At 40.9% G+C, this 15,245-nt stretch overlaps 1 protein-coding gene across 15 annotated transcripts in view; it reads left to right on the top strand.

The window, feature by feature from the left end:
• KALRN (kalirin RhoGEF kinase) overlaps window positions 1-15,245 on the top strand; it is a 520,424-nt gene that overhangs the window by 325,718 nt on the left and 179,461 nt on the right. For all 15 annotated transcript variants that reach the window (XM_062607041.1, XM_062607047.1, XM_062607043.1 and 12 more), the window contains 2 exons: window positions 8,648-8,843; window positions 14,078-14,244. In XM_062607041.1, the coding sequence (XP_062463025.1) occupies window positions 8,648-8,843; window positions 14,078-14,244 (363 nt within the window). The remainder of the gene's footprint in view (window positions 1-8,647; window positions 8,844-14,077; window positions 14,245-15,245) is intronic.

Here is a 15,245-nt window from a genome sequence, read left to right as displayed (position 1 = left end):
TCCACCTCCCAGATTTGAACACCTTTGTCCTCTTTGCTGCTTCTGTCTTGTCAAGCATTGAGTTTTGTGTTTTTTCCCCTCAGGTCTGTATTCTCACCCTTGGTTCACAGGTTCTTGTGCTCCAGGGGATCCCATATGATGAGAACCATTCCCTGGGAACTCTGGTGAGAAGAAAAACTTGCATCTCTCTAGTGAAAGCAAGGAGGATGCAGCTGTGGGAGCCCACCTGCTTCCAATAGCTTTAGGGAAGGCTGTGCATTAGAGCTCGGTCTAGGGAATAGTTACATCTTGTGTTGTCCCTCTCCACCCAGTTTTGATACTAAACATATTTGGTTCTGTTAATTTTCCCTACTACCTTCTCTCGCTCCCATTTCTAATTAATAATGCAAACAAAAAGTATGAGGAATTTTTCAAACTCACAAATGGCAATGGGGTGATTGGCCTCTAGTTTATTTAGAAAGTGTCTAACTGCCATTTGTTTCTTGGAAACTTTCCAGCTTTTACTGTTCTCCCCAGATGTTGAAATCCATGCTATAGATCACATAACCCTTTCCTTTGGCACTCCTTCCTAAATTTGCACTGTACTCGTCTGCTTGGTAGTCCTCCTGGTTTTTGAGCTTTTATATAATCTTCTCGACAGAGCTCTGGAGTCCAGACAAACTTCTGAATTAATGATTTCTGCACGAGCAGCACTTCCATCTATTTAGGCATCATTGGACCTTTTGTCGTACTTCAGTGAAATCAGCCAACTATTGTTGCATTTTGTCTTCAGGAAAAGTATTTTACATAAAGAGAAGCCACCTGCCTATTTCTTTCACAGGACAGACCAGCTGCATTCATTTAGGTCTTCTAAGGACTTCTAAATTGCACAGGCAGCTTTTGTGTTGTGCTTGAGTAAAGGCAGGTTTGGCAGATATGAATTCAGATACAAATCCACAGGTATGTAGCATGTGCTGCCTGTTCTTTCTTGCCTTAATCTCTTTATATTGACTGATATTTACACTTTGGGTTTTTCGGGTAAATTATGAAATCCAAACTACGACAACACCTGGAAACAGACATAACAGAAACATGATAGCGCCTAGCTATCCCCGTGGGAGGCTATTCTGTGTTAGGTTGTAACACTGTAAAATGACAACCATTTTTTATTTAGGAAACATGTCTAGCTTTGATGGCTGATATGTTTTATTCTTTTACCAAGTCATTGTGGATTTCAAGGCAAGATGGGATCATTAGTATTATATGGTTGGGCTTTCTATATGATACAGACTTCAGCTGAGTTTGTGCAGCCAACCAGATAACTCCGGAGATGTCATGCAATGTGAATGTGGTAGCTGATCCACTACAAGGAAACAGGGAATAAGACTCAAGAGACGATAGCTGGCAGACGATAATGGCCGTGCTGGCACCACACTGAGCACATTAAACATATGAAGCACAGCCTTATTCTAGTTACATCCTCAGTAAAATCAGTCAAGTAGATGTTGTCCCTTGCTTCAGAAATAGTCATTTAAAGGCTTATTAACCATGATTTAGAATAGTTGGTAAAAATGATGAGTAAATGTGTATGAAACGAGAGGTAAAATGTACTTTGTTTGCAACCCCTAACAAAATTAGGGCCATCTTGAGTCTTTCTGCATGTTTTTTCTTTATACCTTTTGTAGAGAGATGACCAAATTCACCTGTAGGACTCTCTGAAACCCTGTGACTGAGAAGAGGAATGATCTTGGCCAATACCTGTCTGGCAACAGTTGTTGGTTACCTCCAAAGAAACTTCCCTTTCCCAGAGCTGCCCAGCTCCTTCGCTTCTGTGTGTTGTTTTGTTTTCTGCCATGAGTATGGATCTGTGCAATGCTGGATTGAGCCTGTGCACTGATGTGTTAGGGCAACGTGGTTCATAGGCCAAGATATAGTCAAGGAAGGGTATAGGGGTGTTCCTACTGTACAATATAAATTTGATCTTGTATGCTGTTTGTTATCTTTTATAAATCTCCATGATCACTAAAATCTTCACCTGCTGGATATCTGTTTTCCACCATTCAGTCTTGTTGACTCCATCTCACGTGCTAATTTAATTTTTCAGCCTTGGTTTCACTTGCTGGCTCTTCTGGCTGCTCTCATCCATCCCTGAGCACAAGTTTAGAAAGGAACAGGAGCCAGCTTTCAAAGTAGTTTACTTCACTGTTATTTACAACTCACTTGAGCTTCCCATTCCAGGTTTATAACATTAGCAAAATCTTTCAAGTGAATTAGCTGCCAGAGTGATGGTACAAGGTGTTTTATAGCCTCTCACTAACTTACAGCTGACGCTCAGATATGAGCTTCTTCATTAGAAATAAGAGTTACAGAAAGTTTGAGATACATTTTTAAAGAAAGGGAACGGTAAGAAAAATCACAGCTTCTTCTGTTCATAAACTGGAATACTATCATGTCTCATGCTTAGTGAGCTTTTCTGTTTCTTATATACCTAGTTTTCAAGCTACACATAATTTTAAGAAAACGCAAGGACTAAGCTGTCCTGGTCAGCCTGTCTTTTGGAGCTGATTTTCCATTGTTTCTCTTAATATTTTGGAGATTCAGGAGCCAAAAGCACTGGAGCAGAATCATCACTGTGACAGCATTTTCACACTTCAGTGGCCCAGGTCCCCACTAAGCAGTGTGGCATCTCTGCCTGTTGTCAAAAGATGGGTGACAGTATTGTCATACTGCACAGCATCAGCCCAAACTGAGGCCTGAGAAGGAGGAACAGCAAACTTTCTGCTTATGTGATCTGTAAAGTGACAGTTTCATTCACCCTTTCCTACCTGCACCTCCTCTACCATATACCTTCAGTATTAGTCTGCTCGTAGATCCACTTATACTGTCACATCCAGTCCTCTGTTCTTCCAGCTTGCTCTGAATGCCAAACCAGAACCAGGTGCTGTTGCCCCTGGCATCCCCGATGCCCAGTGTCTAGTGTGTGACTTAAAGATCTAGTCTCCCTTGCTCCATTACCCCTTTCTTTCTGCACTCACAGACTCTTCCCTCAGCATCCAGGAGCCAGAATTATTTTTTTTTAATTTCCTTCCTGGGACATAGCTGACCTCTTACCCATTCTCACTCTCTGTTCATCTCAGCTATATGGTTGCCACTTTCTTTTCTCTTGAACTGAGGCAGATGTTCTCTTTTCTTGATTCTGAGCTCTGTACTGATCTCCCTTGTGCCTATTTGACTGTTCTTCCTGTCCTGCCTCATCCCCATTCTCTACCCACTCTTCTCGCCTTTGCTGCTCCTCCTACTTGCACCATCATTTCTCTTGCAACCTGCTTCTTACATTTGCTTGTTCTTCCCAAAAGCCTTTACTCTTTTTCAGATCTCTCTATGAGCCCACTCTCTTTGTGTTGATAGCTTCTTCTCCCAGGATAGAACTTTCTTTCCCTCCTCCTCATATGCCCTTCCTCAGCCCATACTTCAAAATATCATCTCCTGTGTGATTCATTCACCGTATAACATTTCTTTTCTTTTGCTTGATTCCTCATTTTTCCTCTCCATCTCCTTCAATTGGCAAACAAAATTTTCTGGTTGGCATTCAACAAGATGACTTGAGGTATCAAACACAGAATTAAGGCCAAGCAAGCAGCATTCAAGGCTCAGAAGCACCATTTTGTAGAAAATCTCAGCAGCATCAAAAAAGGGTACTTAGGATTTAGATGTGAAATTATTGCAGATGTACCGTTGCCTGCACAATAGCTGTTACGGCTCAGGTAGGCACTTTGGGCTAAATCACAAGCAGGCTGCAATGTAAGCATGAGATGGCTGGACTGCTACAGTTGTTATTCTTACTGCTATTACTTTTCACCTTTGTACCTCTTCTGTATACATCCCCTCTTTCTCAAGGATTGAAGATGATCATGTCTCTCTCCCTTTGGTCATGTTATCTGCTGATGTTGCAACATGATAAATCCAGGAAGCAGCACGTGCAGCAGCTTTGCAGCAGTGGGAATTTGGGTATATTAAGTTGCTGCTTTAGGAGGATTCCTGCCCAAAGAATATGTGGTCTAGACTGTGGTTGCTGTGTCTGCATGGAAAAACAGACCTGGCTGACATAGTCTGTATATCTATTACAGCCTTGTGATAGTAGCATGGAGCTCAGCACAAACTCAGTATTTATACCTACATGTTCTTGCTGAAGTTAACCCTTACATTGCCTTAACTGCTCTGGTGATGATATCTCAGGTATCTCATTTAATACTAGATTGGGTTCACTACTAGCATTAGTCCTCTTCTGTTACGATGGTAGTAGGAGCATCTCTTTCAGATAGAGTGGGGAAATGTGCTTTCTAGGCTCACTGTCAATCAGTAGCTTTCTCATCTTTCTCTTTCATTAGCACTTTGGGTCACTTGGCCCTCCTTTAGTAATAGGGACCTGTTTCTGGGCCACCAGCCTTATATGACCTGCAAGGAAGGAGCATGGCTCTTTCTAAGGAGTCACTTGGCATGTGGCTAACAATGAGGTATGTGTGTAGCTTTCCTTGGAACAGTGTGGGCACCTGGGGATAAGTCTGCTGTTTTTGCTAATGTAGACCTGTGCACTGCTGCTGTTGCTGCTCTCATGACGCTTCTGCTTTGGTACAATTTCTCTCTCATGCCACAGCAGAGCAGAACAAAGCTCAGGGCTTTTACTGCAGCATTTCTCTCAGGGCATGTGAGGGATGCTAAGATCTCTTTAGAATCACAAAGCAAATAAACATAAGAAAAGCTGTCAGTTCTTCCCACCAAAAATCTAGCAGATGAACTGGGTAAACTCTAATCAGTCATTTTTCTGAGTCAAAAGGGAATTAACCAAGTTCATGGCCAAGTGATCCTCATTTATGAGGCAATTCCTGACATGGGACCAGTGAAACTGACTCTCACCACAGCTTAGGAGACAGGGCACTTTTGTCTGATGTAGTCCAAGCTTCACCATAAATGTCAATGTCTGACCAATCTGTGAAACCATCAAAGTTCTTTTTTAGACTGGAAACATATACCTCTGTAGTTAACAGATCTGCCTAATTACAGCTTTTTCCTGAAGAAAAATAAATCATTTTCCCTATACCCAAGTCAAACCAGTTAGGGACTCAAATTCAGACTCTGGGACCATTTCCAAATGGTCCAGTTTGAAGTACAGAAGATGCTGGGATTTTGAGGCATTGGCTGTACAGACAGTAAAGGAAATGTCTTAATGAGATGTGCAAAGCGGCATTGTCGCTGGGATAGGGCACCAGACTGGGATTCAGGAAACCTGGGGGTTTATCACAGCTCTGCTATTGCTTTTTTGCCTTAGTGTGCTTTGGAGTCCCTTCTAGCCATCTGTTTGCCTGTTACTCAGAGCAATGTACCCAGCCTTCCTGCACACACTTTGGCTGAGAGATTTGGTGATGTTCCACCTCTCGCCGTGCCTGACACCTCTTCCCCTAACCCAGCACATGAAATGATTGTTACATCTTCATCAGCCCTCACTCAGAGGCAACTTCCTTTCTTCCTTCTGCTGATGGCTGTGCTTGTGGCCCCATCAGGGCTGGCACTGCACTAACAAGCTCCACTGGACCTGTTCAACCATCCAAAACCACTTGGGTGCAGTCTTAGCCCCTGTTCTCAGTCCTGGCAATGTGATGTGGAGCACCATGGGCTGGCTTTGCTTCCTGTGTTGTTTATCAGCTCCTGTCCCATCTGCCTGTACTGTCCTTTCCTCTTTAACTGGAACTACTGCTTTCAACTAGTGAGTGTCGATAATGGAGCATAAACCCGTCAGGTCCTTGCAGTGGGCTGATAGGACAGGTAAATATTAAGGTGTAGCTCATCCTGTGTGGCGATCCTGGTGGAAGTTGGTTGCTAACACAAGCATGAGGAGCACTGGTTGCCTGGGAGGCAGTGCTTCTCTTTAGTGTTTGTAGATGCCTCTCTGCTTACAGACTTGTCTTGGACACCCAGGCCTAAGGAGCAAAAAGCAGCACAGTCAAGAACAACCATTTCTCTGTGCTCAAATGGAAATGGACGTAGATTTAACTATAAAAACAATGCTGATCAGTGTCCTTTCCAAAGCCAAGTGGAAAATTTACTGAGAGAAACAGCACCACAGCTGAGAGATTTACGCACACATTTTGTAGAAGTGCTAGATCTCAGCACACCTCTGAGAACATTTGTTGATTCCTTCGTATGTCCGTTGACTCCCCTGAAAGTTCAACACTCCAAAAGACTTGTGTTTTCCTGTCCTGGCGTTGATGTCCATAGATGCAAACAGGATGAAGAGTTTTTGTTTTGATCAGAAACCTCCAATTGTAGCATCATCGCTGTCAGAGCAAACTAATGGAGCACATTCTTTGATTGTTTTAATATTTTCTATTTGTGTCACTTACAAATGCTTTTAGACATCTTCCTGAATGCACATGCATGGAAATGTTCACAGGAAATTTAGAAGTTCTTTCTGAACCCTTGCAAAATTTCAAATATGTTTAGCAGGCTTACAATCACTGCAATGAAATCAAACAGGCAGTATTCTTAATAACTCATAAGAATTAAAATTTTCTGGTTCAGTTATATCACATGCCTTCCCAAGAGCAGAAAGTGCTTTGCATTGAACTTTAAGTATTATTGTCATGCCTGCAGGAACCTGCACTTAATCTAAAATCATTCCGTTGTTTGTAGTTTGATACAAGGTCAAGATTACCTCAGTTCTGATTACTGTTAGCTGAGGATCTGTCTGTAAATGTAAATGTGTCTAGTAAAACCTTTCTCCAGCATCTACTTTGACCATTTCTCCATAACTGTTAAATCTGTCAGTAAGTCTCCACAGTCCAGGGACTCCAGCTATAATGTGTGAATGAATCAGAGGCTGCTGGAATCAGGAATGGGGCCAAAGAGGCTGTAGACATAGCTGTTATTTAAAGGTAATTGCGTGGAATGGGCAATGGAACAAGCTGAAGAAAAATAGAAGCCCCTCAGGATATCCACGCTCTGGCTTTCACCTTGCAGCTGAGGTCCCAGGCTCTTGGTCAAGTAAATCTGCTTTTCTATTTTTCTCTCAATAAAGATACTAGAAACTGGTGTGGTTTTTCCCCTTCTAATGAAAAACCGCACATTACCATCTATTCTAATGTCAAGCCAGGGCAGAAGGGCTTAGAGCCAGTCCATTTGAGTTGCTTTCCTGTGCCTGCATTGGATATAATGTATGTTTTCTGGAAAGCAAAACTGAACTGAAAATTTTGAATCTTGGCTGCTTCAGAAGTTAAGAATCTCACTGCACACAGGCCCTGAAGAACACTTTTAGTGAGAAACAGAACTTTTCACTAATTTATAGCATGCACAAGTGGGAATTTAGGTACCTAATTTTAGCTCTCCTGAATCTAGCTATGAGGAATTGACCTATAAATCAGAATTAAGGCATTTATTTAATAATTTTTAAATACTTAAGAAAAATATGTTCTCCACAGTACTCATCCCCCCTCACCCTCATCCATTGTCACTAGTACATTCCCATTTTATTGTCTGCGGTAGCAGAATCTAGGTTCAGGTGAGACTGTGCTGTTTGGGTGGAGGCTAGGTCTTGCTTTAATCAAACAAGCAAAACCAGAGAAAGACTTTGATACATGTTGGCTACTTGTGGGCTAAAATGTAAAGTACAGAAAGTAGCATGAATAGGCTGCTGAAATCATCAGACTATGCGTTAGTTAATTAATTAAGGAAGTAGAGAAAGCAACAGAAGATTTTGCCTGTTTCCAGGGATTATTGGCAGGTTATATCGGTCTTTGGTTAGAACCAGGTACCTTTTGTGATTCTGCTGGTGATTCACCTAGCCCTTGACTATAATGTTTCTGTGCTGTAGAAGTCAATTATTTATATTCATTGCCCAGTGTAAAAGCTTTCAGGTCCACAGGAGAAAAAAGTTATACAGGGCCTGTTCTCAAGTCCACTGAAAATAACAGAAAGACCCTTATAAAAGACAGTAAGTCCCAGAAGTATGGCATAGCACGCATTGTACAACTGCAGTCAAGGCGTGGGGATTAACTCACAAATGCAAAAAGAAATATTTAGCCTCATGATGCATTCTCTGAGAACAGGGGGTAGATACTGTTCACAATGCATTATATCAATAATGATTTTGAAAATGTATTACTTATCTTTGGCTTAGGGTTTACTGGAAGCACCTTATAATTTCAGTTCTATGAAGCTAGAATAAGTAGTATTTCCATCTTTAATATGTAATGTACAGCGTGTTGCAAAATGTTTTTGGAAGCAGGGTCATTTTGGGCTTATGTGGTCCCAGGTGATACAAATTGTTTTTCAATTCTGTAAGCATTACTTCATTTAAATATGAATTTATTCAGAAACACTATCTCTACCATCCATGTAAATATAGTGGGTCTTCTCTTCTAGTGCCTTTTGGAATATGTAAGGGAAAAAGAAGCTGTCAGATTTTTGTTGTAAAGCTTTTCATGGATTATTTTTCAAGCAATATCTTAAGCATGACCATTAAATGAGCAGGATCGAGAGAATAGTGAGACTGTGGTTTGGATGTTTCTGGATCAGAGTCAAAATGTGAAGTACTTTTGTGATCCAAACACAGTTTGAAAGTAAGATTTTTTCATTAATCTTGAATAAATATAGTGTCTGTCTTCTGCCTATAAAGGTTACAGCAGAGTTAGATGCCTGGAATGAAGATCTGCTGAGACAAATGAATGATTTCAATACCGAAGACCTCACTCTGGCTGAGCAGCGTTTGCAGCGTCACACTGAGCGGAAGCTGGCCATGAACAACATGACCTTTGAAGTCATTCAACAAGGGCAAGATTTACACCAGTACATCATGGAGGTCCAGGCTTCAGGTGAGCAGAACAATTTGATCTCTATTTTACATAAGAAAAAACACAAAACCCAAGAAAAGCACAAAACTCATATCAAGTGTTCCAGTATATACCAAATACATTGGCTTTTAACATAAGTACCAGTAATACCTGTCTCTCCACTCCCAACTCCCAGAATTTTTCCACAGGTTTTGGAATTCTTTGATCCACGATTATATGCCAAAAGTTGCTGTTTCTTTGACACTGAAACTCACTGAGGAAATAAAACTGACTTTCAAGTGTCATTCACAAAGTTTCACAACAGCAAGATGGAGTTTGTGATCGTTTCTACAGTGCATGGAGAGGGGAGGGCAAGACAAGTTACACTGGTAGGTCCTTGTCCTTGCGCAGCTCAGAAACAAGCACTGCAGAAAATCATGAGTTACAGGTACATGAGCTGGCCAGTTAGACCTCTGGTCTGGATAAAGTCTAGTCATTCTAGACTCTTAAGCTTGTTAACCTTTATGCAAATAGATACTGCCAAGAGGCAAATGGACCAGATGTCCTGGGTTCATTCTTCACAGACTTGAATACCTTTTCCCTTGGCCACATTTCAGGGTGCAGACATGCCGAAGGGGAAGAGAGGGGAGAAAGAAGCTAGTTATCCAAGAGCCCTTTGGGGAAGAATCCAAATATGAGAGCCTTGAAACCAGTCATGAAATGGAGCTCTTGTTTCCAGCCAGGTCTAATTGGAATTATTTTGTATAAAGAGGCAATATGATAAACTATAGTGTGCACTTTCTGTGAAAATTGAAGGTAGCAATTTGGATGTAAAAAAACCTTTGGCATGTGCTCTTAAATGACAGACTCGATTCATGTTGATAAGGAGTCTGATACTTTTACTCTGCTTCTCAGCAGTAGGATCCTATTTCTAAGACATCCTGTGAATCAGGATTTTTGTATCCTTGCATTTTGCATTTGGAAAAGGAATATCATAATTCAGTTTAATCACTGCATAAAGTCCAGAAGCGAATGTTACTTGTGTTTTAACCTTCTTAAATGTCTGGAAAGAGAGCAAAGTGAGAGCAATTCCTGTTCTTTCCCTCCCAATTTTTACTTTCAAAATAAAAGAGGAATTTTATGGTTTTATTTTTTGGCAAATATTTTACCTCCAGGGCACCCACCTTTAAAAAAAAAAGTCTGGCAGTATTCAGTCTATTTGGCAAGCTGAACTCAACAGAGTCTTAAGGACTGCTACAAGAGTATGTCGTGAACTAGACAATCTGGTGCACTGTGTGAACCATGTGTGCAAGGTTCTCTGAAATCTCCCCACACTACGCCTGGTCCTATGCTTCTGATCCCTTGTTTTCTGGGATAGAAAAATTGTCCTAATATGTCAGATAAGATTCTTCCTGGTTTTTCTTCCCCCACCCTCCATCCTGAAAGAATCTTAATATCAGTAGGAATTCATGGCAGATAAAGAATGTGATCCAGAGCAGAGCACAGCCAGGAGTCTCAGTGACTGATTTTTAGGGCAGGGAGGGGAGCGGGGGGAAATCTGTGTTTGTCAGGAAGTTAAAAACAACAACTTTTGGATTGCAGACAAAAAATTAACAACTAAATGAAATTGCATTTAAAATGTTTTTATAAGATTATCTAAGATCACTTTCTATGAAGCCTACCCAATAAAAACCTATTGTTCCCAAAGGAAAGGAAGCAGAAGCCTCATGGGGATGTAGAGTAGCTGCAGTTAATCAAAGGTAATGGTCATGTCTGCCATGCATGGAATGCTAAATGCTGGGAAAATGGCAAAATAAGGGAGAGAGATTGCTCTTGGGAGCCTACTGTTTCTTATTTCAATAAAGGACAGTTATACTTCATAAAAAATTCATTTAATTTTATTCCCTCTTCCTGAATCCTATATCATAGTTGTTCAGTGCATAAGTTAAGGAATGATTGTTCTTGCTGCCGGAGCTGCAAGCTTGCAGAGGTTCTGGGAAATCAGCTGCTATTGCTGCTTCTATTGTACAATGGCACCACTGCTGCAATCAAAACTCAGCTGTAGTCACAGAAGGAAAAATGTGTTTTTTCAGGGACATTCTACCTAAACAGCCACTCTTAATTGACCAAGTTTTTTCCCTTCTCTGTAATTCCCTTTGAGCTTTATTCCTTTCATCATGTCGTACAGGCAGTTGGTTTGATTTGATCACTCTTGCATTTGGCTTGGAGATCTTTAAGCTAGTTAAGTCTGTCAGAGAAAATTATATCCAGGTTTTTCCATGCATGATACCTTTTTCACTTGGAAATTTTGTGCAGGTAGAAAAATTCACCCATGATTTTTGCATGTCCCATGCAGATTTGGAGCAGTGATTCTTACCAGGCTGGAAATCCCTGTGAATATTGTCATGTTGGTATAATAAATCCGCGGGTCCTGCGATGCACCATATCAGACTCTGTGCCACTATCTGGGGCATCTGTGCAAGTCCAGTATTTCCAAAGCTCCATACAGCTCAGAGTTACATCCCTATGATTCCTTCCACTACTCTTAGCACATGTGGTTGAACCTGCTTTGGATTAGCCTGATTTCACCATCAGAATAATTTTTCTTTAAAGAAATACTTGGTTTTAGTAGGAGATGTGTAAGATCTGGAGGTCAGGGTTTTTTAAAAAAAAAAGTATTTTTTTTAAATATTTTCAATTCATTATCCTTCACTTGGTATTTGCTGCTGTGGTTGAGACATTAGAATAAAATGGCAACCAAGTTCAGTTTATCAGAAAATCAATCAGATGCACTTTTCTGTCTATAAAAACACAATGATTATATGTGTGAAATTATTCTGAAAACAAGGCTTTCTACTCTGCAAACCAGTCTTTGAGAAGAATAAGTGCTCTCACCACATGCACTGGCACTGCAGAATAAATCTGCGTGACATATGACAAGCAAGAAAGGGCAGCTCATTCATCATAGGGAGCGCAGGCTGCCCTTGGATAGCATCCCAGGCAGTTCACTGGTTGCTGCTGATGAGCTAGCGCAATCAAAACCATACCAGCTGAGTGTGCATGAAGGAAAACTGTGCATTTAATATCAAATAGGTGTGGTGAAGTCAAGCATACAAAAAGCCATCATGTCCTGAGGATACAGAACCATATGCAGACTAATTGTAGCAACAAGGCCTGGTGTCTGGCAATTGAAAGGAACTTCACTCCCAAGAATATAAATGTATATTAAATTTCCAGTTATAAATGGGAAGCCAGGGGGCATTCCACTTTATTTGGTAATGAAGAAACTGTTTTGTTTTGGCTGGGAAAGGAAATAAGTCAGTCACCTGCATTCACATGTGTTTTTTCTGATAAAACCAGAAACGAGGAAAAAGGGGATAGGATTGGTCATAAAGTCATATGTATTTTGTGTACTGTCCTCTGTGTAGAATCATAGAACAGTTAGGGTTGGAAAAGACCTTAAGATCATCTAGTTCCAGCCCCCCTGCCACGGGCAGGGACACCTCACACTAAACTATGTCACCCAAGGCTCTGTCCAACCTGGCCTTGAACACCGCCAGGGATGGAGCATTCACAACTTCCTTGGGCAACCCATTCCAGTGCCTCACCACCCTTACAGTAAAGAACTTCTTCCTTATATCCAATCTAAACTTCCCCTGTTTAAGTTTGAACCCGTTACCCCTTGTTCTGTCACTACAGTCCCTAATGAAGAGTCCCTCCCCAGCATCCTTATAGCCCCCTCCAGATACTGGAAGGCTGCTATGAGGTCTCCACGCAGCCTTCTCTTCTCCAGCCTGAACAGCCCCAACTTCCTCAGCCTGTCTTCATACGGGAGGTGCTCCAGTCCCCTGATCATCCTTGTGGCCCTCCTCTGGACTTGTTCCAACAGTTCCATGTCCTTCATATGTTGAGGACATCAGAACTGCACACAGTCCTCCAAGTGAGGTCTCACGAGAGCAGATGATAGATATCACTGTGAGAGAGAATGGAAGTCACAAGTCTCTAAGGAGGATAAAGGGGGATGAAAAGACATCTTTCTAAATGAGTTTTAAAAGCAGTGTCCAAACCTTTTGTACAGTAGCCTTTAGTTAACACATTCTTTTTTTAACGTCCTTTTATTCCATTAAATCAAATGGCTTTGGAGAAAAGTTTAGTGTTTTCTCAGCACTACTGCAATCTGATTATATTAGGTTCCTGATCCTTCCTGTATTAAGGCCAATGGCAAAATTCCAGTAGACGTCCATAAGGGAGGAGACAGGTCTTTATTAGTTTATAATCACAGGGATTATAGGAACATGGGATGACATCATATTTCCTCCAGGCCAAAGTTTCACAATTACATGGTAATGTACTAGCAATGCTATCATACCAATGTAATAAAGAAGGAAGATCATGGGTGACATGGTTTAGTGTGAGGTTTCACTGCCCGTGACAGGGGGGTTGGAACTAGGTGATCTTAAGGTCCTTTCCAACCCTAACTATTCTATGATTCTATGTGAAGCTCAGCATTGTATTTCATGTAACCACTACACACAAGGCTTGTAGGGTCATAGGAACATTCAGGAGCTAGGAGGTGGCTCGACACATCTCTATTTCAACCTCCTGAGCAAGTCAGGATCTGCTATGAAATCAGGCCAGGTTATTCAGGAGTTTAGCAGTTTTGTGCAGAATGCAAAGACGGGAGTGTGGTACTATGCCACTTTTTCTCTCTGGTATGTGAGGATTGAGTGAAAGTCAGTCTGTGTAGTAATTCTGAAACAACTAGAGGCTGGTTTTAAACTAGATTGTTGTTAGTGATCCTTTAAAGTGCACACATGGAAAAAAGTTTGCACTGTGGAGCTCCATGCACTTGTATCACTCTGGTCACTAGAGTTTACTTCCTATATTTCACTTTTCTATTTTCTTCCTCATCTTTTTTCTCTTATAAGTTCTTTTCAACATGCCTTTCTGAAGTATAAGTTAATTACTGTAAGAAAGTGAGGTTTTTCTGTCCCTTTTTTTTAATTCAATGTTCTTACAAAGTCAAATCATGTCCTACTAGCGAGGTGCTGATGGGTGAGCAGTGAGCACCGGAGAAGCACCACCTTGTAGAGAAATGTAGTGATGCAGAACAGTAAACTGGGAAAGCCAGATATTACATGTGAGAAAGTTTAGTGAGGAAGTTGTCAGAGAGTTGCAAATCACTGCGTTAGGTGGCAAAAATCTTTGAAGCTTACATTTGTGCAACAATTGGAATTTCAAATAAGTGCAATGATCTCTTTCTCTGCATGTTGCAGGCATCGAGCTGATCTGTGAAAAAGACATTGATCTTGCAACTCAAGTTCAAGAGCTGCTGGAATTCCTTCATGAGAAACAACATGAGCTGGAGCTTAATGCTGACCAAACTCACAAGAGGTTAGAACAGTGCCTACAGCTCCGGCACTTACAAGCTGAAGTCAAGCAGGTGAGAGTTTTTAAACACACATAAGGGTCTGAAATGTGTTTTCAGCCATTACATACATGCAAGCTGTTAAATCAGCTTCTGCCAAATCACATACATTTAGGTGAACAATCTGAATCCCCCTTTCCTTAACGGTACTTGATTTCCTGACAGATTGCAGCATGACCCTTTACAAATAATGAAGAGCTCTGTTCCCTCTAGTGTGCATATATTTGTCTTCATGAATAGTTATGAGAAGTTTGCAGAGAACTGACCCCATAATTTTTCAACTGGAGAAGCTGCCTCAAACCCCATGTGTTCTGGGAATATAATGATTTGATTTGGAATACTGTTATAATACTGTTTGGAATACTGTTTTAAGATGTGAAGAATTGGCCCAAAGCAAAGGATAACTGAGCTGTCAGGTCTGATATTACAGTAGTTTCACCTTTTCATTTATTGCTGTACATCTCTTGACCTGCAGAAATCTGTAACATCTTCTGGGTGAGATGATAAGTTCTGTCTGTGGTCTCTAGATGCTAGGGCTTGTTTAGCCATCTTTGTATTGTTACATTTCTTCCAGATTTCATCCTAGCGTAGGCATTCGTGTTCTGCTTCCCTAAGTTTCCCCTGATACTTAATTTGGATGCCTCAGATTTCTTTGGTTTCCCTTGCTACACAGGATAATCCTATGCTTCCAGCTTCCTAATCCATAGGTGGCTTCCCACTTCAATGTATGTCTGGATTTCAATGGAATTGGCTTGATTTCATTAGAAAAACCGGAAATACTTTTCCAGACACCAGGTTTCCATTTTACCGGTACTGGGGCAAGGGGGTAGTTCACTCCAAGGTGTTCATGAAAGAGATTTGTTTCTTTGTTTACTTTATATATATATATATGTATGTATGTATGTATAAATATATATATTCTGAGTGTTCAGTATGCATGATCATAGTTATTCTGTCTTCAAAAGTGAATATTTGAGTGACAATTTGAATTTTTTTATCATTGCTGGGAGAAAATC

The sequence above is a fragment of the Pezoporus occidentalis genome, unplaced genomic scaffold, assembly GCF_034315485.1.
Source record: "Pezoporus occidentalis ecotype Australia unplaced genomic scaffold, CSIRO_AGI_Poc_V1 ctg12, whole genome shotgun sequence".
Lineage (NCBI taxonomy): Eukaryota > Metazoa > Chordata > Aves > Psittaciformes > Psittacidae > Pezoporus > Pezoporus occidentalis.
This window is presented reverse-complemented; position numbering and strand designations above follow the sequence as displayed.